Source organism: Giraffa tippelskirchi, chromosome 13 (assembly GCF_054371585.1).
Source record: "Giraffa tippelskirchi isolate mGirTip1 chromosome 13, T2T-mGirTip1v1.2.pri, whole genome shotgun sequence".
NCBI classification, from domain to species: Eukaryota; Metazoa; Chordata; class Mammalia; order Artiodactyla; family Giraffidae; genus Giraffa; species Giraffa tippelskirchi.
Genome location: NC_137287.1, coordinates 38823587 through 38843837, shown reverse-complemented (window position 1 = coordinate 38843837; position 20251 = coordinate 38823587). Strand labels below are relative to the sequence as shown.

The following is a 20251-nucleotide window of genomic DNA, read 5'->3' as shown; positions in this document are numbered from 1 at the left end:
GGGGGTCTGGTGAGGGGTGGGAAGGCTGCACTGAGGGGCAAGACATCTGGGCGACTGGGACTCTGGGCACCCATCTCCCCCTCCCCCCACTCCCCCACCCCCCGCAACGCGCTCTCCCACGCACCTGCGCTGGCCTCCCCCCAAGCCCTGGGGGCAGCCGGCGGGCGCTGCTGAGAGATCAGAGGACTCGGAGGAGTTGGGCCCAGGAGGAGGGGGCGGGGAATTTCCCCCCACGCCTGCCTGGGCCTGCTCCCCTCCCCCTCCCCCGCCAGGTGGGGGGGTACCGCTGGGGGAATTCCACCACTCTGCGAGCCCGGGCCGGGGGTCCTGGGGAGAGGAGGAGGAGGCGAGGAGGGGACAGGCTGGGAACAGGGGCGCAGCTGCCTTCCCCCCAGACACCAGCTGCCCCTGCCTGTCCCGGGCTGAGCGTCCACCCTTCCAGCCTGTCGGGCGGGTGCGGCGGCAGGGAGTGACGCTTCCCCAGGCCGGAGGCGTCGGGACCCGGGAAGGGAGAGGCGTGAAGATCCAAAGACAGTGTGCGTGTGACCATCTCACCATGAATGGTGACTGAGTGGAAGAGCGCGTGCACTTCATTCAAGGCTGGCTGTAAGCGGGGGACGCTGGCGAGTCCCGGGACATGTGGCCTCGGGAGACGGTCCTGTATCTCCCCCGTTAGGGTCCTTCTGTCCACCACCCCGGGAGGTCCTCCTGCACACGCTCCCACCTGAACCTTCACCTACCCGGGGAGGGGGAAGGGCGAGGAGGCGCGCGCCGGGCCAAGGAGGGTCCCGGAGATGGGGGGCGGGCGTGGGAGGCGTCTGGACCTGCTGCCTCTGCTCCAGTCTCGGGCGGGGCTTCCCGTCCTCGGGGGGTGGGGTGCGGAGGGAGGGACCCAGGGGGGAGGGACGCGCGGAGGGACGCGAGGGGGGCAGGAGCCGGCGCGTTAAAGACCTGGGCGAGGGAGGCTTACAGAGCGAGGCGCAGAGGGAGGGGGCGGGTGTGGAAGCCGAGGCAGGACCCCGAGCCCGAGAGGCAGAGACGGGAAACGTCCCTGGCCTGAGATCGCCCCCCGTGGTAAATTCCCGGTTGGGTCGGGGCAGAGACACGCCTTCAAGGCCAGAAACCTTAGGAGGCAGATACCCCTGGGCGATACTCCCCCGCCCCCCCATCCTCTCGCCCCAGACCCAGAGCGCGCCCCAGAGCCGGACGAGGACGGACTGTCAGAGGACAACGCCCCCCTCCCCGGACGCCTGGGAGACCCTGGAGCGACCCCGGGGGCGCCGAGGGCCTTGCGCGGGCCAGGGCGACCTCTCCTCGGTTCGGGGCGATGGGGACACGGGCCCCCAAGGCCCTGCTCCTCCTCCTCTTGCTCCGGCTGCTGCCGCCACACAAGGCCTCAGCGGGGAGCCTGCAGAGCCCAGGTGAGTCCAGGCGCGGAGAGTGCACCGAGAGCCGCACTCCCAACTCTGCCTGCGCGCCTAGAACCCGACTGCCCGGTTCGAGAGGGGCCAGAGCAGGTGGAGGCGGCAGTCGAACAGCCCTCGGGCCCGGAGGGTGGGGAGAAAGTCCGGGCGAGGGTCAGCCTCAGGCCCCGCCGTCCGCGCACAGGCCTGTCCGAGTGCTTCCAGGTGAACGGCGCCGACTACCGCGGCCACCAGAACCGCACCGGCCCGCGCGGGGCCGGCCGCCCGTGCCTCTACTGGGACCAGACGCAGCAGCACAGTTACAGCAGCGCCAGCGACCCCCAGGGCCGCTGGGGGCTGGGCGCGCACAACTTCTGCCGGTGAGGGGCGGGGCCTCCGCGGGGCGGGGCCGGTGCAGAGTTGAGGGCGTTGTCCTGGGGCCGGGCCGCAGCGTGGGCGGAGCGGAGGTCTCCGCTGGGCGGGCCCAGGAGCCACCCGGAGGGCCTGATGGTTCATTCGCTGTCATGTCTGATTCTTTGCGACCCTATGGGCTGCAGCACACCAGGCTTCCCTGTCCCTCGGTATCTCCCCGAGTTTGCTCAAACTCATGTCCACTGAGTCGATGATGCCATCCAACCATCTCACCTTCTGTCTCCCCCTTCTCCTGCTCTCAATCTTTCCCAGCATCAGGATCTTTTCCAATGAATCGGCTTAAGGACCTAAGGGCGGGGCCTAAGCGATGAGCGGAAACCTTTTCTGACCTGGGTCAGGCCTTAGGAGTCTAACTTTTTACAGAGCCTCAGGTCAGACCTGGGCACCAAGGCGCCCATGAGGAGGGGGCCTAGTCAGAGGGCAAGCTCTAGAGTGATGGCCGGGCCCTCAGCGTTCGGCTCCTTTGAGAGACGTCTACTAGCAGTGACCGAGGGATTGGGGGTTCAGAGCCTTAGCTGTGGTCTGAAGCGGCCAGGACCAAGCTAAGTGGGAGGACACTTCCCTGCTGAACCCCAAAGCTTAGGGCTCATTACTTCTGCTTTAAAGCAGGGTTCCAAGACAAGGGACAGCGGCTGAGGCCCAGGGCTGAGTGGGGGTGAATACAAACGGCCTCGAAGTCCTCATACATGAAGTCATGTCCGAGCAACAGCTGAAGACCTAAAATCAGCCCCCCAGGGCCCCTTTAATGACTTCCCACCATGCACTGGGAAGTCGACATCCATTCTGGTGGGCAAACCAGGATTTGCTCTAACACACACAGTGGCCATTCTGCGAATAAGCCGTGGGTCAGGGCCTGGAATTCATGGTTCTTGGGATGACAGTATCCCAATTATTTCTTCCGGACCTGCAGTAACCCAGATGGTGACGTGCAACCATGGTGCTATGTGGCGGAGACGGAGGAGGGCATTTACTGGCGCTACTGCGATATCCCCACGTGTCACAGTGAGTGGGCCAGGCTGGACCAATGGGGGAGGCCGGGCTGCCGAGATGGAGTTCGCTTTTGCAGGCCCCACACTGAGCCTGACTCTGCTGCCCCCTCAGTGCCTGGGTACCTGGGCTGCTTCGTGGACTCTGGGGCACCTCCGGCCCTCAGTGGCCCCAGCGGCACCTCGACAAAGCTCACCGTCCAGGTGTGCCTCCGCTTCTGCCGCATGAAGGGCTACCAGGTACTGCCCACCTGCCCAGACCAGTGACCCCTGACTTTGACCTCAGCACCCAAATCAACATCCGACTCTGAGTCCAAACCTTGACGCTGATTTCCGAACCTCCAGCCCCAATTCCCACTTCTGACCCCGATCCCTGGCTCCCATCACCCCACCCCTCCCCCAGCTCCTGTCTGGGGGAGTCACCCAGTCTGTGCTCCCAGTTGGCGGGCGTGGAGGCCGGCTACGCCTGTTTCTGTGGCTCTGAAAGCGACCTGGCCCGAGGACGCCCAGCTCCGGCCACCGACTGTGACCAGATCTGCTTCGGCCACCCAGGCCAGCTGTGTGGCGGCGATGGGCGCCTGGGCATCTACGAAGGTGAGGAGTGGGCAGGGATGAGGCGCCTGGGTGAGGGGAAGAGTGCGATGCCGTGACAGGGGGAGGTATCTGGGGAGGGAAGGCATGGGTGGAGGGCAGGGCCTGATTAAGGGATTAGGTTGAGGACTGGCCTGAAGAGGGGACTGGGCTGAACCTGGGGGTCAGGGGTCTGGGGCTCAGGCGGGACTAGAGGAAGGAATTGTTTGAGGCCAAGACTAGTTGTTGTTGTTAGTCACTCAGTCGTGTCTGACTCTTTGTGACCCCATGGACTGTAGCCTGCCAGGTTCCTCTGTCCACGGGATTTTCCCTGGCAGGGCCAGGGTTCGGCAAGAATACTGGAGTGGGTTGCCATTTCCTTCTCCAGGAGACCTTCCTGAACTAGGGATTGAACGCTGGTCTCCTTCATTGCAGGCAGATTCTTTACCATCTGGGCCACCAGGGAAGACTAGAGGAGGGGACTAACGGTTTGATTAGAACGGGTTGGACGGGGCCTCCGGGTTCTGACAGCCGGCCCCGCCCACAGTGTCCGTGGGCTCCTGCCAGGGGAACTGGACCGCACCCCAGGGTGTCATCTACTCCCCGGACTTCCCGGACGAGTACGGGCCGGATCGGAACTGTAGCTGGGTGCTGGCCCCTCCGGGCGCCGCGCTGGAGCTCGCCTTCCGCCTCTTCGAGCTGGCCGACTCGCGTGACCGGCTGGAGCTGCGCGACGCCGCCTCGAACAGCCTGCTCCGCGCCTTCGACGGCGCCCGGCCGCCGCCGCCGGGCCCGCTGCGCCTGCGCGCCGCCGCGCTGCGGCTCACGTTCCGCAGCGACGCGCGCGGCCACGCGCAAGGCTTCGCGCTCACCTACCGCGGTGAGGTCCCTCCCCACCCCGCCTCCGGCCCTCCGCTCCGCCGGCCTGTCTCACACCCCTCTCCGCAGGGCTGCAGGACGCCGACGCCGACCTGGCGCCCCTCGAGGGCTCGACTCAGACCCCCGCAGCGCCCCTCGACGGGGCCAACGTGAGCTGCAGCCCCGGGCCTGGCGCTCCAGAGGGCTCGATGCGGGGTGAGACGGTGTAGGAGGCGGGAGCGAGTTTGGGGGGGGGTCAGGCCCTTCCAAGCCCCGTGCTCACCGCCCTCGTGTGCCCGCAGCCCAGGTCTTCTCGACGGTGACGGCCGTCTCGGTGCTGCTACTGCTGGTGCTGTCGCTGCTGCGCCTGCTGCGCGGACGGTGCGGGCTCTGGGGTGGGGCCTGAGGGCGGAGCCGGCGGGGAGCCTGTCGCCCCGCCCCGGTGCCCCCGGGGCGTGGAGGGCCCTCTGGGACGCTAGGGTACACGATGGGAAAGGGGCTGGACGGAACTCCTGGGTTCTTGAGGGACGAGGCCTTGGGTCCACACATGGAGTCGCGCGTGGGATCACAGGTGAAGCGAGGTGCTGGAGGTGAGGTTGATTGGAGGGTTCGGCTGACGTCTGCTCCCTCTCTAGGGGCTGCCTGCTGGCTCCGGGTAAAGGGCCCCCAACGTTGGGGCCTTCCCGGGACCCCACAAGAAGCTGGGCCGTTTGGTACCGCCGGCCTCGAGGGGTGGCCCTGCCCTGTCCTCCCGGGGACCCCCAGGTTGAGGGTTTAACCGCGAGTTACCGGCCCTTGAGCGCCTCCAGCCAGAGTTCCCTGCGTTCACTCATCTCTGCTCTCTGACTCGGGGACCCCCAGGGTCCACTGGATCCTCCTGCGGCTGGATGGACTCCGCAGACCCTATGCCACCCTCTGTCTGCCTTGGCCTTCTGCCCCTTTGAGGGCAGCTCTAGTCGTCTCCAGGAGGCCAGACGTTGGACAGGAAGCATCTGGTACTGTTATTGAGAACTTGACCTGACCCTCGGGGTCCGGATGGTCAAGACCAAAGGGCAAGAGGAATCCTGCCTCCCTTCCTCTTAGACCTCGGTTCGCGGGTCTTTGAGCCCTGCTTGGGGTAGTTCTGGACTACTGCCCAAAGTGAAATGTAAGAGGTCAACAAAAGTGGTCAAAAGACCAACCATAGACTTTGAATAAAGGACCTGTTTTGGTACAGGCCGCCGGAAATTCTTATGTACGGGAGGAGCTATGTTAACGAGGTACTGTGCCTAGGCTGGTTGTGTGCAAATTAAGGGCGTTCCACGGAAAGAGTTTCGTGTAACCGCCTGGAACGCACAGGACGGAGAAACCGAGGAGGCGGAAAGATGAATGGGCGGGATCCTGAAGAAGGGGAGGAGGTGGAGGCGGAAGAAGGGATACCTTCGTGGTTTTGATTTAGAATGAACCCTGCGGGGCGGGGATGGGGGAAATACTGAACTTTCTTCCCTTATTTCCTGCTTTCGCTCCTTCACTGTTTCCTGCCGGTCCTAGGCGGGGCGCAATATGCTTCAACAGTGAGCGAGTTTCGCCCATGCCTCATGGTTCAGCAAGGAAAGAGCCCGCCTGCAATGCAAGAGCCGCAGGAGATGCGGGTTTGATCCCTGGGTAGGGAAGAGCCCCTAGAGGAGGAAATGGCCACGCAGTCCAGAATTCCTGCCTGAATAATTCCATGGACAGAGGAGCCTGGCGGGTTACAGTCCAAAGGGTCGCAAAGAGTCAAACACGACTGAGCGCGCTCGGGCGCGTATGCACACACAGACACACACACACGCTCTGAGAATCCTGGCCCAAGGGCAGGTACTCACTGGAGAGAACCAGGCAAGTTAGGCACACCCCTACAGGCCCAGCCACCTTGGCGCGCCTTGCTGCGCTCCGGGGAAGTCGTGAGAGTGGAGCGATCACCCGCGGAGTAGGGGCGCGCAGGCTCTAGACCTGACCGGTCCGAAAGTCCTGGGCCGGCAGCACCTTGGACAGAGCCCGGGCTGTGGGGACGGGGCAGGGTGGCGGGGTTGTATCCCGGAGGGTGAATGCCCAAGGGTGGGTAGACCCTGGGACTCGCGCGGAAAGCCCGGGCGCGCACTGCAAGGGAACGCGAGGCTCCCGGGTCACTCTGGCAGAGCCACAGGGACTCAGAACGTCGCGTCCCAATCCAACAGACACCCCATGCAAATGAGACTGGGACCGAAAAAAATTATGCTAAGAGGGTGAAGGCCTGAGCGGCCGCTGGAGGAACCTCCCCGCCGGCCGCGCCCATTGGCTCTCGCAGCTGCAACGTCAGGAGCCCGGAGCGCGAAACCCTGGGCGGGATGATGGGGGCGAGCAGCTGGGGCGGAGCCTGGCGGCCCCTCCCGTGTCCGGCCGCGCCCGTCCTCCGGGCCGCCAAAAGAAAACTGGCCGCCGCCGCCGCGGCGAGCTGTCCCTGCAGAGCGCCTGCCCCAGCGGAGCGGGCCGCACTGCGCTCCGGCGCCTAGCGCGTCCCCGGCCTCCGCCCCAGCGTGGGGTCGCCAGGCCCGCGCGTGCGCAGCGCGGGAGGGGCGCGGGCCGGGACCCCCGGGCCAGCGCGTGCGCGGACAGAGCCCTGAGAGGTGGGCGGGCGCCGGGACTAGGCTCCGGGTGCGGCGGGCCCACTGAGGAGACCCGGGGGGCCAGAGGAGCGCGGACCGACCTCGCTGGACCGGGCCATGGCGTTCCTGGCCGGGCCACGCCTGCTGGACTGGGCCAGCTCACCACCTCACCTGCAGTTTAACAAGTTCGTGCTCACTGGCTACCGGCCGGCCAGCAGCGGCTCGGGCTGCCTTCGTAGCCTTTTCTACATGCACAACGAGCTGGGCAACATCTACACGCATGGTGAGCCGCGCCCTGCACCCCCCCATCCGCGGCAGCCCTGTCCGCGCCGGAGCCGCGGCCCGAAGGCCAAGGAGAGCCCCAGCGCCCAGGTCCTGGGCTGTCCCGGCCCTGGCACGGCCAGGAGCCTTAGTGACAAAGCTGCCATTGTCCCGGACGTCGCTACCCGCTTCTGCTCCCCCGGCGGGGCCCCGGGGACAGGCGAGGGAAGCGGAGTGGGGGACCCAGTCCGCTTAATCCTTCTGAGCCCTGGGAAGAAGGAGCTTGGTGTCTGGCCGCTTCGTAATCCCTGAGCCCTGGCATCCTCTCCCTCCAGCACCCATCCCGGAGATAGGTGGCGACGAGGGGCCCAGGAGAGGAAGTCAGGCCGGCGGCCCAGTGGCCCCTGCCCGAGCCGCCCAGCCGCGGGGCTCCGCCTGGTGGCGGCTCCTTCCTCCCCCCGCAGGCGCCGGGCCCCTCCTCCGCTGCCCGGAGGAACTGTGCTGACACAGGCCTGCCCGTCCTTGGCCTGCCCCGGCAGGCGGGCGGCTGAGAGAGGGGTGCTGAGTGCGCTGGGCCTGGCCTTCGTACCTGCTCCCTGGGGGGACTGTGGCCTGGCCAGGCCCCACCAAGAGTGGGCAGTCAGCGGCTCCAGCCCGCCGCGCTGAACTTCCACTCCTGTGAAGGCAATGCCAAAATGCCTGCGGGAAGTGGTAGGAATGGCCCTGGAGGCCTGGGCTGGGAGGCATGGAGCACCCCAAAAAGGTGCCGGGGTAGGAGATGGAGCAGGTTCTTCCAGCCCCCTCCCCAGCCTCACCTCAGATGACAGAAAGGCCCTGCATTTGTCTGGTTGTTTGTGGAGAGGAGAGGGCACAGGGGTTGGGAAGAGCAGGCAGAGCGGCCCTGGCATGTTAGCATCGCCCACATGTCCTGTTCAGAGCTCAGCTTGAGGTCACACCCCTGACTTCTGCCGAAGTCAGGTTTGCGGCTGGGGGCCCCTGCTTTCCAGGAAATCTGCCACAAGGGTGAGAGCAGCTTTGGAGTCAAGACTGCCTGGGCTCTGCACTGCTTCCATTGCTTCCTTGCTGGGGTCACCTGGGGCAGTGACTCAGTTTCCTCACCGGTCATGGGGATAAAGGTCTGTCCCTCCCAGAACTACTGTGAGCTCCGCTAAATCAAGTGATCAGAAGCCCAGGGCCGGCCAGCAGCTGGCCCACAGCCTCCTCAGGACCTGTGTTGCCCTCACCCTGCCGTGCTTTCTGAACTGGGGCCTCCCTGGGGACATGCCTTGTCCTCAGTGTGAAGGTGTCTGATGGAAAACTGTCTCCCTCCCCCAGGACTGGCCCTGCTGGGCTTCCTGGTGCTGCTGCCCATGACCATGCCCTGGGGTCAGCTGGGCGAGGATGGCTGGCTGTGGGGCACACACTGTGTGGCCTGCCTGGCCCCCCCGGCAGGCTCTGTGCTCTATCACCTCTTCATGTGCCACAAAGGGGGCAGCCCTGTGTACACGCGGCTCCTTGCCCTGGATATGTGTGGGGTCTGCCTCATCAACACTCTCGGTGAGCAGGGCGGGGAGTGGGGGGTGGGGGGCTTAAAGGACGGGAGCTGGGGGTCGGGTCCACTCACATGAGCCCTGGGTAGAAAGGGCAGGAGTCAGGAAAACTGGAAGCAAGAGGGCAGGTGGGCCCACGGACTGACGTGCCCTCTCCCGCCTCTCTCCTCTGCGCAGGGGCCCTGCCCATCATCCACTGCACCCTGGCCTGCCGGCCCTGGCTGCGCCCCGCTGCCCTGCTGGGCTACACCATGCTGTCGGGTGTGGCTGGCTGGCGGGCCCTCACCGCCCCCTCCACCAGTGCCCGGCTCCGCGCCTTTGGCTGGCAGGCCTGCGCTCGCCTCCTGGTGTTCGGGGCCCGGGGAGTGGGGCTGGGCTCTGGGGCTCCAGGCTCCCTGCGCTGCTACTTGCGCATGGACGCGCTGGCACTGCTTGGGGGGCTGGTGAACGTGGCCCGCCTGCCGGAGCGCTGGGGACCTGGCCGCTTCGACTACTGGGGTAACTCGCACCAGATCATGCACCTGCTCAGCGTGGGCTCCATCCTCCAGCTGCACGCTGGCGTCGTGCCCGACCTGCTATGGGCTGCCCGGCACACCTGCCTCCCGGACTGAGCCACCTCCCGCCTGCCATGCCCCCAGGCTTCTAGGGCCAATGGCGCCATGCTTCCATCTTTCCGCTGGCCTGCAAGGGGATAGCTCCCTCAACGCTTTGCAAATGGGACTTCCCGGCAGGGGCCTCTGTCTGTTCATCCCGTCTTCCCTGTGGACTAGCTGCTTCGACTCACACCTTGGAGCTCCAGTGGCCCCTGCCTGCCTTCTTCCAGGGAACTTAGTCTTACTTCGTAGATTGAAAGGCAACCTTCCCTTCTCTGGGCCTCTGATTACCCTCTGTGTGACTTCTGAAAGTTGGGCCAAAGGGATAGTTGTGATCCTGCCAGCACAGAGCCATGGCCCACCCTGGGCCTCCTCGGAAATTCACATGAGGCTCCTTGCGGCCGCCCAGCCTCCTGCTGTTGCTGCATGGCCTCCGTCCGTCTGCCCTGTGTGCCAGCCCTCCCAGCAGCCCGAGGTTCGCCCGCCGTTTTCCCTTCTGTCTGGAAACCGTGGATTGAGGGGTCTGGGCATCAGGACTAGACTCACCCCCGGACCCAGGAGCAGGAGGGCAGCTGCTGTTTTTTCCAGGCAACTGGCACAGAGACCTAAAGCGCTGGATGGCCCTGGACCCGGCCCTGCTGAGCTGAGGGCCCACCCTCCACCTTGAGTGAGTGCTCTGACAACCGACCTGCCCACCAGCGACACAGCTGCTCAGGAACTCTGCCCCACACAGTCGGTGGCTCCCAGTTCATCTGCTGGCCTGGGGCTTGGGGACTTGCAGCAGAGCTCAGCCTGTCCCGGGGGCCTCAGGCCCTAGGCGACGTCAATAAAAGGGGGCAGGAAGCACTGTGTTGCCACACAAGCAAGCTTGGGTGCACCCCAAGATTCAAATACCTTTTATTAGACACAGCCAGGTGGAAGGGACCACTGGAGTCCACACAGGGACCCCAGCCTCCAGGAGGATGGAAGGGAGGGGCTGAAAGGTTAAAAGAGCTGAGCCCGGGCCCGTGGACTTAGCTCGGGCCCAGGGAGTCCTCAAACAGGCTGAGGAGGTTTCGAGGTTCAAAGGCAGGGAAGGTGCCCCGAGGGGGCTCTGAGTCAATGTCACTCAGGTCCAGAGCATCCCTGGGGGGCAGGAAGAACAGAGAAATGACTCAGGACCAAGAGCTACCCCCTCCAACCCCCAGGACCCTGGGCCAGCTCACCTCGGTGTGTGCCTGCTCCAGGGGGCAGGGGAGCCACTGCGGGGGGTGGAGGTGCTCCCGGCAGCCCTAGCCAGGATGGCCTCTGGAGAGAGCGAGGGCCTGCGTGGGTGGGCAAGACAAGCAGGCTGTCGAGGGGTGGGGAGGGCACCAGAGCATCAACGCCCACCCTGTCCCTCGCAGGATCCGCCTGATGCAGGCGAGGGCTGGTGCCGGACAATGGGTGTGTGGTGGATGTTGAAAGAAGCGCTTTGACAGCTTACAAAGGCCACCTCTGTCCCTTTTCAGAGCACGTACGCTCTGAGCTGACTCTGAAATGACCTTGTGGTAAATGAAGCTCATCTGGCAGACTGTCTGCTGTAACGTGCTCCCGTGGGTGAATGGCGTGAACCCTCTGGAGAACTGCCTGCCCCAAGCATGTGGCTTCCTTTGCAGTAGTTTCTTCATTACGGCCTGTCACTTGGCCACCAGCCACCTAGGACTAAGGAATCCCTCCTCCCAGGGAAGGGACTCGCCAGAGGAAAGATGCTGCCTTGTCCTTGGGCGCCGGTCACGTCTGTGGGGGTGGGGGCTGCACCGCCCGCCTCTCGGCAGTGTGATGGGCCCTGCGCAGCCCCCCAGCATGGCAGCACCCTTGACGGGAGGCTGCCAGTTCTCTGCTCGGTACAGACCCTGCTCCACGCACTGAGTTTAGAAACAACTGCATTCACACTAGGCCAGACCACACCCCCACCAGCTTTGGTTTCCTTCCTGGGGCTTGAAGGGGGCCAGGTTTGTGGGTGCGTTCCCAGTTCACCACGCTGACGGCTGTCCCCCACGCCCTGCCCTCAGCCTCCCTTCCCGAGTCCTCACCCACCCTAAGCTGTCGTCGTCCCAGGTGCTGGAGAGGCTGCGGTCCAGGAGGAGGCTGCAGGGCGGTGACCCGGGTGGGGTGGCCGGCGGACCCGGGGGCTGCAGCCAGCTGGCGGGGTGAGCCAGCCCATGCCAGAGCCAGCAGAGCAGGGAGAGCAGGGCCTGCAGGGACAGGGGCTCAGGGGAGGCCGGGCAGGCCCTGGGTGGGGAGCGGAGCCAGACGGCCCATCACCCTCCCTGCTTACCTGCCACAGGGCCCAGCCTCGACTGAGGGCCTCGGCGGCCATGAACCACAGGACGCTCCAGGGCCGTGGCTGCCTGAGCACGGGCAGGGCCAGCAGGGCCTCGGCGGTGGCCCTCAGCTTGGGGTCAGGCTCCAGCATTGTGATGAGGACGGAACGCAGCTCAGAGGACAGGCCTATCCCCGGGCAGGGCCACATCAGGGGTGGGGCCTTGCGCCTCCCAGCCCCTTGCCACCAGCCGCCCTGACCCCCAGAGCCTGTCCTCCCCACGGCAGCACAGCCCCCCAGCCCTTGCCCCCCAACTCACCAGCCGTGAACTCAGGGGGCAGGTAGCCCTGACGCAGCCGCTGCCAGCCCTCCCCTCCGCGGGGCAGCTCCATGTTGCACGCCACCTCCAGGATGGTGAGCCCCAGGCTGGGAGGGGCAGGGACAGAAGGGGGGTGGGGAGGGCCATGAGATGCAGAACCCAGCGACCTGGGCTGACCCCAGAGAGAGGGCTGCTGGCCTCCACTGTGAGCCAGGGCCCTTGGTGGGGAGGGGCTGATGACAGGGACCCTGGGGCCAGCATGGCTCACAGCCCACCGTGGTGAGTCCTCCCACCAGCCCCCGCCCCCACAGGACTGGCACTCTGGTTGCTAACAGTGATTTAACAGTGAGGCTCTCCTCGTCCTGTTGATGTGACCAGATGCTACTGTCAGAGGCAGGGGAGGGGTGACTGGCATGGACCTTGGAACCCAGCGCCTGGTCCAGGCCCAGCTTTACCGCCTGCTAACTGTGGAATTGAGGAAAGTCTCTCCACCTGCTGTCTGTTCCCCTGTAAATGGAGTAATACAGCCCCTCCCAGGGAGGTGTGGTGAGGAGGCCAGTGAATCATGTAAGGTGGCTCCAGAGGCTTGTCTGCTTAGACAGCCTACCTCTCCAGGCCCTCTCGACTGGAAGGCAGGACCTCCATCCCCCTGAGGCAGGGTCTCCAGGCCTGAGACCAAGGCTTCCTGACTCTGGGCTGGGCTGGTGTCCCTCTGCTGACTACGCCCCCATCCACCAGGAAGCCTCCCGCCCCCCAGCCCTCACCTGAACACATCTGCCGCTGTCCCATAAGAGCCCTGGAGCAGCTCGGGGGCCATGTAGCGGGGGTCTCCCTCCTGGGCCTCGCTAGCTCCTGACGCACCCAGCTCGACCAGCAGCCCGAAGTCACCCAGCTTGCAGCGGCCCCGGGGCCCCAGGAAGATGTTGGCGGGCTTGACGTCCAGGTGGACCAGGCCCTGGCCGTGCAGGTGGGCCAGGGCCAGCAGGGTGTCCCGCAGGTAGCCCCAGACCTGGGCTTCAGGCAGGCTGGCGCCCCAGGCCTCGCAGTGCTGCTGCAGGCTAGGCCCACACAGCTCCGTCTGTAGGTACAGGATGCCGCCCTCCTCCCAGGCTTGCTCCAGCCGCACGCAGCACGGGTGCTGCCCCACCTTCTCGTGGCCACCCACCTCGGCCAGCTTGCGGGTCCGGTCCTTGGGGCCCCGGAACGGCGACATGGAGCGCTTCACTGCATAGAGCCGGCCGTCTTCCTTGGAGCGCACCTGGAAGGGAGGGGGCACAACCACTCAGGACCACCCCGAGGTTCGGTTAAGATCTCACGTGTGTGGGAGAGGTCACATGGCAGCCACTTTAGAGGGACCCCTGTGTGTGCAAGAGCAAAGCTGGACAAACCTTCACACCACGTGCCAGTTTGCTGGAGACCCAGCGATGGAAGAGATGGGGCAGACCTCTCAGTACTGGCCCGGGGGGATGTGTTAGATGAAGAAGCTGCCTAGAGAATAGCAAGGCGGTGTGGTCTGCATGCAGCCTATGAAATGGCTTCGTCTCTATGTGGTCAACTCCAGAGAAAAGTCTAGAAGGAAGACCCCCACCTGACAGTCATCTTGGTTTCCTCCAGAAAAGACAGCTGACCTAGGGGCCTCTGTACTTTTTAACAAAATTGTCTTCGTGTAGTACTTGTGTAAGGAAAACGACATTTTAAAAGGAAATATACATGATTGGAAAATATATTTTGAGGAACAAAAAGTGGCATGGAGGAGTTGCCTGAATGGTTGTGGCTGGAGGGAGATGGGGGGGATTGTTCTGGCTCAGGGGCCAGGTGGAGCTGCCAAGACCCCCAGACGGCTGGCTCTGGGCAGGAGGAGATGGCAGGCAGGACCTACCGCAAGGCGTGCCAGGCTCTGGACAAGGGTAGAGTGTGTACTGAGGGGCCTCAGAGGGCCTGTGCAGGGGGGTTATGAGAAAGCAGCCAAGTCCAGCACTGAGGGGAGCCTGCCAGCCTGTGAGGGGGGCCATCAGGGGAGAGGAGGGCAGCAGGCTCCCTGGACACTGTTCCACCCTGGCCAGGGGGAGGGACCCCAGACAGACCTGCGGAGCTGTCAGCAACTCACCTTGAAGACCTCCCCGAAAGAGCCATGGCCCAGGCGGCCGAGCCTGTGGAAACTCTGCTGGAAGAAGGATTCCGGTCGGCTTGGGTCATACCCGGGGCTCTGCAGGGGCTTGGAGGCCTGGTCCCGGAACGACACCCGCTGGGCGTGGGGCTGATGCCAGCCTGGGGTCCGAGGAGGGAAGAGGCGGCTGACAGGGATGCTGCCCTTGGCAGGAGGCCGGGGCGGGAGGCTCCGGCTGAGCCCTCTGGGCCTCTTGAGGGAGAAGCCAGGTTCTGCATGGCGGAAGTAGGCTGGGACTGGGACGGGGGTGCCACCCAGGGGTGGCGGGGTGCCCTCGGCGGGCATGAGCATGTCCAGCACAGGCGCCCCCGGGGGCAGAATACAGTGTGTCACTCAAATGGCGCTTGGTCCTGGGGCCCCAAAGAGGCTGCAGAAGACAGCCGCATCTACGCCACACACACACTCCACTTTAGGCATGGAGGCCGCCACACCGTGAGCACCTGCAGGAAAAGGTATACAAATGAATGCGCTGTCACCGGTCCCCGAGGGTAGAAAAATACACGCTGAAAACCACAGCATCCTCTCCTGGAGGCTCCCACAGTCCGACAGAGGTTAACCAAGGCAGGTTCTGAAGCCAGACCACCTGTGTGCACAGCCCTGCCTGGTTTAGCCTTAAAATATCCAACCTTTGGGAATTCCCTGGCAGTCCTGTGGTTGGGATTTGACACTTTCACTGCCCTGGCCCAGGGTCCAATCCCTGGTCAGGGAACTAACATCTCCCAAGGCACATGTGCTATGCTGTGCTTAGTTGCTCAGTTGTGTCTGACCCCTTGTGATTGCATGGACTGTAGCCTGCCAGGCTCCTGGGGCATGGCCAAAAACATTAAAAAAAAAAAAATTAAAACTTACCAAAAAAAAGTCCAACCTCTTCCAAGACTGTAAGGTAGAATTATTAACATAGGCCCACTACCCCTTATCTCCGATTCCAAAAGAAAAAAGAAAGTCTGAATTTCAAATGTCTTTCTTGCTTCCTTTTTCATAGTTGAGCTGCTAAAACTGTTAGTGGGGTTTCTTTCCAGCTCCATGTGGCAGAGGCTAAGCTTCCACTGAGTGTAGCAGAGAAACTGGGGCTCCCTCCTTTCACCAGCCACTCATGGGGCAGAAGCTCTAATTGAGCTGCAGGAAGCTGTGATATAGGAGCCCAGTAGTTCAAGTCCCAGCTCATTCCTCAAGGGAAGATGCCACACTAGCAAAGGCAAGCCAGGAAGGCTGGGGGCTACTGCCTCCACACTCAGGCAGCGGTGATATTCAGAGACAGGCTCCACTGTCTGTGCCCCCAGCTCAGAGATTCTGCCCAGGGGAGAGGCAGGTCAGGAAACAGAGAGCTCCAAAGCTCTTCCTGCAAAAAGCTGACCTGATTAGTAGCAGAGTATGAGAAGTTCAAGCCTAAAGGTACTCTCAAAATCAATGGAGGCTTTGGTAATATGCAATTAGCAGGAGGCTGGTACTTCCATTAGAGCTACTGGCTGAACCACAGGCCAGCTAGTGTACCAGCGAGAACTGGGGAAAGGCATAGCTAAAATGAGGCATCCTGGGGTCAAAACAAACCTTAAGTCTGGAACTCCAAAGATTCCCCTTTAAAGTCCAAATTTGATCGGATCAGTCCGTGGAGCAGTTGATGCTCCAGGGAATTGTCAAAAACAATAGAGCAATCAGCCAGCAACTTGTGGGGCCTGACAGCTGGGTATGATCAGGGAAGAGACAAACAGAGGACCCCTAAAACCACTAGTGTCCCAGGGTGACTGTGCACAGGCCCAAAGCCAGGGCCTCTGAGGAGCAAAGTCAAAGGCTTCACATTGCAGAGGAAAGAGACATCACTGTTGTGGTCCGGCTGGTCAAACGCACAAGCAAACAATCCCAAGCCCCCAGGTGCAGGGTGAGGAACCAATCTAAAATGTCCATTTTTCAACAACAAATTACAAGGTATGTAAAGACAAAGGAGAGTGTGACCCATACACAGGAAAAAAACACACAGCAGAAACTGCCTGTGAGAAAGACCAGATGTCTTGAACAGACAGACTTCACAGTTGTTGTTCAGTTGTGTCCGACTCTGCGACCCCCTGGACTGCAGCACACCAGGCCTCCCTGTCCTTCACCATCTCCCGGAGCCTGCTCAAACTGATGTCCATTGAGTCGGTGATGCCATCCAACCATCTCATCCTCTGTCATCCCCTTCTCCTCCTGCCTTCAATCTTTTCCAGCATCAGGGTCTTCTCCAATAAGTCAGCTCTTCCCATCAGGTGGCCAAAGTATTGGAGTTTCAGCTTCAACATCAGTCCTTTCAATGAATATTCAGGGTTGATTTCCTTTAGGATTGACTGGTTTGATCTCTTGCAGTCCAAGGGACTCTCAAGAGTCTTCTCCAGCACCACAATTCATAAGCATCAATTCTTTGGCATTCAGCTTTATGGTCCAACTCTCACATCCATACATGACTACTGGAAAAACCGTAACTTTGACTCTATGGACCTTTGTTGGCAAAGTAATGTCTCTGCTTTTTAATATGCTATCTAGGTTGGTCACAGCTTTTCTTCCAAGGAGCGTCTTTTAATTTCATGGCTGCAGTCACCATCTGCAGTGATTTTGGAGCCCAAGAAAATAAAGTCTGTCACTGTTTGCATTGTTTCCCCATCTATTTGCCATGAAGTGATGCGACTGGATGCCATGATCTTCGTTTTTTGAATGCTGAGTTTTAAGCCAGCTTTTTCACTCTCCTCTTTCTCATCAAGACGCTCTTTAGTTCTTCTTCATTTTCTGCCATCAGGATGGTGTTATCTGCATATCTGAGGTTATTGATATTTCTCCCAGCAATCTTGATTACAGCTTGTGTTTCATCCAGCCCAGCATTTCACATGATTACTCTGCATATAAGTTAAATAAGCAGGGTGACAATATATAGCTTTGAGGTATTCCTTTCCAATTTTGAACCAGTCCATTGTTCCATGTCGGGTTCTACCTGTTGCTTCTTGATCTCCATACAGGTTCCTAAGAAGTCAGGTGAGGTTGTCTGGTATTCCCATCTCTTTAAGAATTTTCCAGTTTGTTGTTATCCATGCTTTAGAATAATCAATGAAGCAAGCCACTATAAATAATGTGCAGAGAACTAAAGGAAGCAGCACTTAAAGTAAACATGATGACAACATCTCAACTAAGTAGAGGATATCAATAATGAGATAGAAATTATAAAAGAAGCAAATGCAGAGTTGGAAAAGTACAATGTAACTGAAATGAAAAAATTCACCTAAGGGGTTTGAAAATAGATTTGAACTGGCAGAAGAAATAATTAGTGAACTTGAAGATAGATTGATAGAAATTATGCAATCTGAAGACCAGATGAAGAAAAGGGAACCAAGCTGCAGAGAAATATAGGATAGCATTAAGTGAGGAAAAGCTATGACAAACCTAGACAGCATATTAAAAAGCAGAGACATCACTTTGCCAACAAAGGTCCATATAGTCAAAGCTATGGTTTTTCCAGTAGTCATGTACGGATGTGAGAGCTGAACCATAAAGAAAGTTAAGTGCTGAAGAACTGATGCTTTCAAATTGTGGTACTGGAGAAGACTCTTGACAGTCCCTTGGACTACAAGATCAAACCAGTCAATCCTAAAGGAAATCAACACTGAATATTCATTGGAAGGACTAGTGCTGAAGCTGAAGCTCCAATACTTTGGCCACCTGATGTGAAGAACCGACTTACTGGAAAAGACCCTAATGCTGGTAAAAATCGAGGGCAGGAGAAGGGGGCGGCAGAGGATGAGATGGTTGGATGGCATCACCAACTCAATGGACATCATCTGAGCAAACTCCAGGAGATAGTGAAGAACAGGGAAGCCTGATGTGCTGCTGTTCATGGGGTCTCAAAGAGTCAGACACAAGTTGGTGACTGAACAACAAAGTGAACCAACATATGCATGATGAGTACACCAGAGAAGAGAAGGAGCTAGAAAAATATGGATTAAAACTTCCCAAATGTGATTGTAAAAATAATAACCAAGAAGCTCGATGAACTTCAAGTAGGATAAATGCAGATACACACATACCATATCAAAAGTGCTGAAAACCAAACATGAGGGGAAAATCTTGGAAGTAGCAGAGGAAAATGACTCATTACTGAAAATGCCCCCCTCCCCCTTCATGTAAGGATGGACATGAAGATCAATGGAAAAGAATGAGAGTTCAGAAGTAAACCCTCACATTGATTGATTGATTTTGACAAGGGTGCTAAAAGAATTCAGTAGGAAAGAAATAGTTTTTTCAATAAATGGTGCTGGGACAACTGGGGGGTCTACATGCAATACTCATTTACAAGAAAAATCCGACCTGGCCTATTCTTCCTTCTAAGTGTAAATATTTATATAGAAATACTAATGCATTTGATTATGAGATGATGTCCCAGATGCATGAATGGGTGGTGTCACATATGTTGGTTGGTTGGTTGGTTTAGTTGCTAAGTCGTGTCCGACTCTTTCGACCCCATGGACTATAGCCTGCCAGGCTCCTCTGTCCATGGGATTCTCCAGGCAAGAATACTGGAGTGGGTTGCTATTTCCTTCTCCAGGGAATCTTCCCAACCCAGGGATCAAACCTGGTCTCCTGCATTGCAGGTAGATTTTTTAGCAACTGAGCTATGAGGGAAGCCCGTTACATGTTACATGCACCCTATTAGCTTTCTAAAATTGAAGACATTTTAGAATTTAGACATTTAGTCCAAGAAACACATCTGGACTCAGGGGCTTGAGCACCTGTAATGCTGGCTTCATGGAAGGCTTAGTCTAGCATCTGGCATGTAGATCCCTCAGTATCTGTTATATAATGCTCTGAGTCGTAACTGAAAGACTACACAAAAGACAGTGATCCCATAGGTATAAGTGGCTTTTCTGTTGGAGCAGAGAGGGCTATTGTGTGGCTATAATGTTATAATTGAAAGAAAAAAGGAAAAAAAAAAAAAGGAGAAGAGTCTAATCTTGAGAGGAGCCACAGTGTATCAAAGAGTCCATACTCAGCACAGGGGGGTGAGTCAGTAGCTGAAACCGCAGGGAGCGATCATCTGAGGGTGTTCTCCAGCGCCTGGGTAAGTGAGGGGTGAGGGGAGGGACCCTACGGTAGGGGGGGGGCCTGCATGGAGAACTCACCCTGCAGCCTGTGGGGACGCTCCTTCTGCCTCCATCCATCTCAGGAATCCTATCCCAGAGTTTCTCAAAGTGAGGGACCAGGGTGTCAGGACCCCGTAGGGTGCTCATTGATAGTACAGCCTCCAGGCCCTAAACCAATTCTCACACCATCCCAGAGTACTTAAACATTCTAGCATGGCCAAACAGCTTTGGGGGTGGGGGGGGGAGGTAGGAGAAGTTGGGGCTCCCGGTGAATCCAGGGAGGCCCCAAGCAGAGGCCAGGCCGGGATGACCTTTCAGGGGCCTCACCCTCTCACTGGGTAGGATGCCATCTGCTGATCACGGTCTACAGCACTAGACTGTGAGCTCCTCCAGGGCAGGGCCGAAGCTGATTCACCTCCGTGGGCGTGGGGAAACCCTGGCGAACAGAGTGGAGCAGACCTGCGGTCACGGGGGAGGAGCTTTTCTTGAGGAGGAGGAGGAGTAAAGTAGGAGTAGTCGCCGCGGTAAGGGGCTCTCAGAAAGGGGATAGGGAGGCCCGGCGAAGGAGGCAGGAGCCTCTAGAGGGGAAGTGGGCGGAGCCGCCCGCGGCGGAGGGGGCCCAGGGAGGGCTGAGCAGTGGGGTAGGGCTGGCCCAGGGAGGGCTGGGGCTGTCGGAGGGGTGAGGAGAGAGGCGGGAGGGGGTTGAGGGTGAGGCAGATCCAAGGAAGGCCAGTCAGGGGGTCTAAGATTTGTTCGCGAGGAGGTAGAAGGGAGGAGGGGGCGGTCCCTTCCGGGAACCCTCAGGGCTGGGTGTGGGCTCACCTGAGGCGGGTGGGCGGGGCGCAGCTCAGCAAAGTCCCAGATTCCGGGTCGGCGGAAGGCGCGGGAGTCCGGGGCGCTCAGGCGGGCCGGGGTCTTCGGCCCGCCGCTCCCCACACCTGGGCGGGGGGACTCTCGAGGGGGAACGGCCCGTGAACGCGCGCGGACCCAGCTCGCGCCAAAAATTCCAAACCGGCCTCGAGGCCCCGCCCAGGAACGCCTCTTACCCCCACCGCCTCCCCGATGAGGCCTATCAGAGGCGCCCAGCCTGCTGGGGCTCCGCCCCAACGTCCCTGCGTGCGCGTCGTCG

The 20251-nt window shown here is 60.3% G+C and overlaps 3 protein-coding genes across 15 annotated transcripts; 2 read left to right on the top strand and 1 right to left on the bottom strand.

The window, feature by feature from the left end:
• Window positions 1-162: 162 nt before the first annotated feature.
• KREMEN2 (kringle containing transmembrane protein 2) lies at window positions 163-5462 on the top strand. 5 transcript variants are annotated; one of them, XM_081555206.1, is made up of 10 exons: window positions 163-606; window positions 1183-1421; window positions 1609-1783; window positions 2746-2837; window positions 2937-3061; window positions 3262-3415; window positions 3939-4271; window positions 4340-4465; window positions 4552-4630; window positions 4885-5462. In XM_081555206.1, the coding sequence occupies exons 2-10, from the start codon at window positions 1328-1330 to the stop codon at window positions 5093-5095; spliced, it is 1389 nt and encodes a 462-aa protein (XP_081411332.1). In that variant the 5' UTR covers window positions 163-606; window positions 1183-1327; the 3' UTR covers window positions 5096-5462. The 5 variants fall into 5 exon arrangements, with proteins under 5 accessions (XP_081411332.1, XP_081411331.1, XP_081411334.1 ...); XM_081555205.1 differs by lacking the exon at window positions 163-606 and adding an exon at window positions 967-1074; XM_081555208.1 differs by lacking the exon at window positions 163-606 and having other exon boundaries at window positions 967-1421; window positions 4348-4465.
• Window positions 5463-6661: 1199 nt separating this feature from the next.
• Window positions 6662-13601, top strand: PAQR4 (progestin and adipoQ receptor family member 4). Of its 5 annotated transcripts, none has more exons than XR_014072729.1 (4): window positions 6662-7135; window positions 8449-8670; window positions 8841-9923; window positions 10747-13601. XR_014072729.1 is itself a non-coding variant. In XM_081555184.1 (4 exons), the coding sequence occupies exons 1-4, from the start codon at window positions 6970-6972 to the stop codon at window positions 9272-9274; spliced, it is 621 nt and encodes a 206-aa protein (XP_081411310.1). In that variant the 5' UTR covers window positions 6662-6969; the 3' UTR covers window positions 9275-10122. The 5 variants fall into 5 exon arrangements, 4 of the variants coding, with proteins under 4 accessions (XP_081411310.1, XP_081411308.1, XP_081411311.1 ...); XM_081555184.1 differs by lacking the exon at window positions 10747-13601 and having other exon boundaries at window positions 8841-9010; window positions 9212-10122; XM_081555182.1 differs by having other exon boundaries at window positions 8841-13601.
• On the bottom strand, window positions 10108-20141 carry PKMYT1 (protein kinase, membrane associated tyrosine/threonine 1). 5 transcript variants are annotated; one of them, XM_081555172.1, is made up of 9 exons: window positions 19945-20141; window positions 19450-19581; window positions 13967-14466; window positions 12624-13117; window positions 11860-11966; window positions 11556-11728; window positions 11315-11472; window positions 10462-10560; window positions 10108-10381 (listed from the first exon to the last, which is right to left on the bottom strand). In XM_081555172.1, exons 3-9 carry the CDS (start codon window positions 14315-14317, stop codon window positions 10270-10272), a joined length of 1494 nt encoding a protein of 497 aa, XP_081411298.1. In that variant the 5' UTR covers window positions 14318-14466; window positions 19450-19581; window positions 19945-20141; the 3' UTR covers window positions 10108-10269. The 5 variants fall into 5 exon arrangements, with proteins under 5 accessions (XP_081411298.1, XP_081411299.1, XP_081411296.1 ...); XM_081555173.1 differs by having other exon boundaries at window positions 19162-19558; XM_081555170.1 differs by having other exon boundaries at window positions 19450-19558.
• Window positions 20142-20251: the final 110 nt, after the last annotated feature.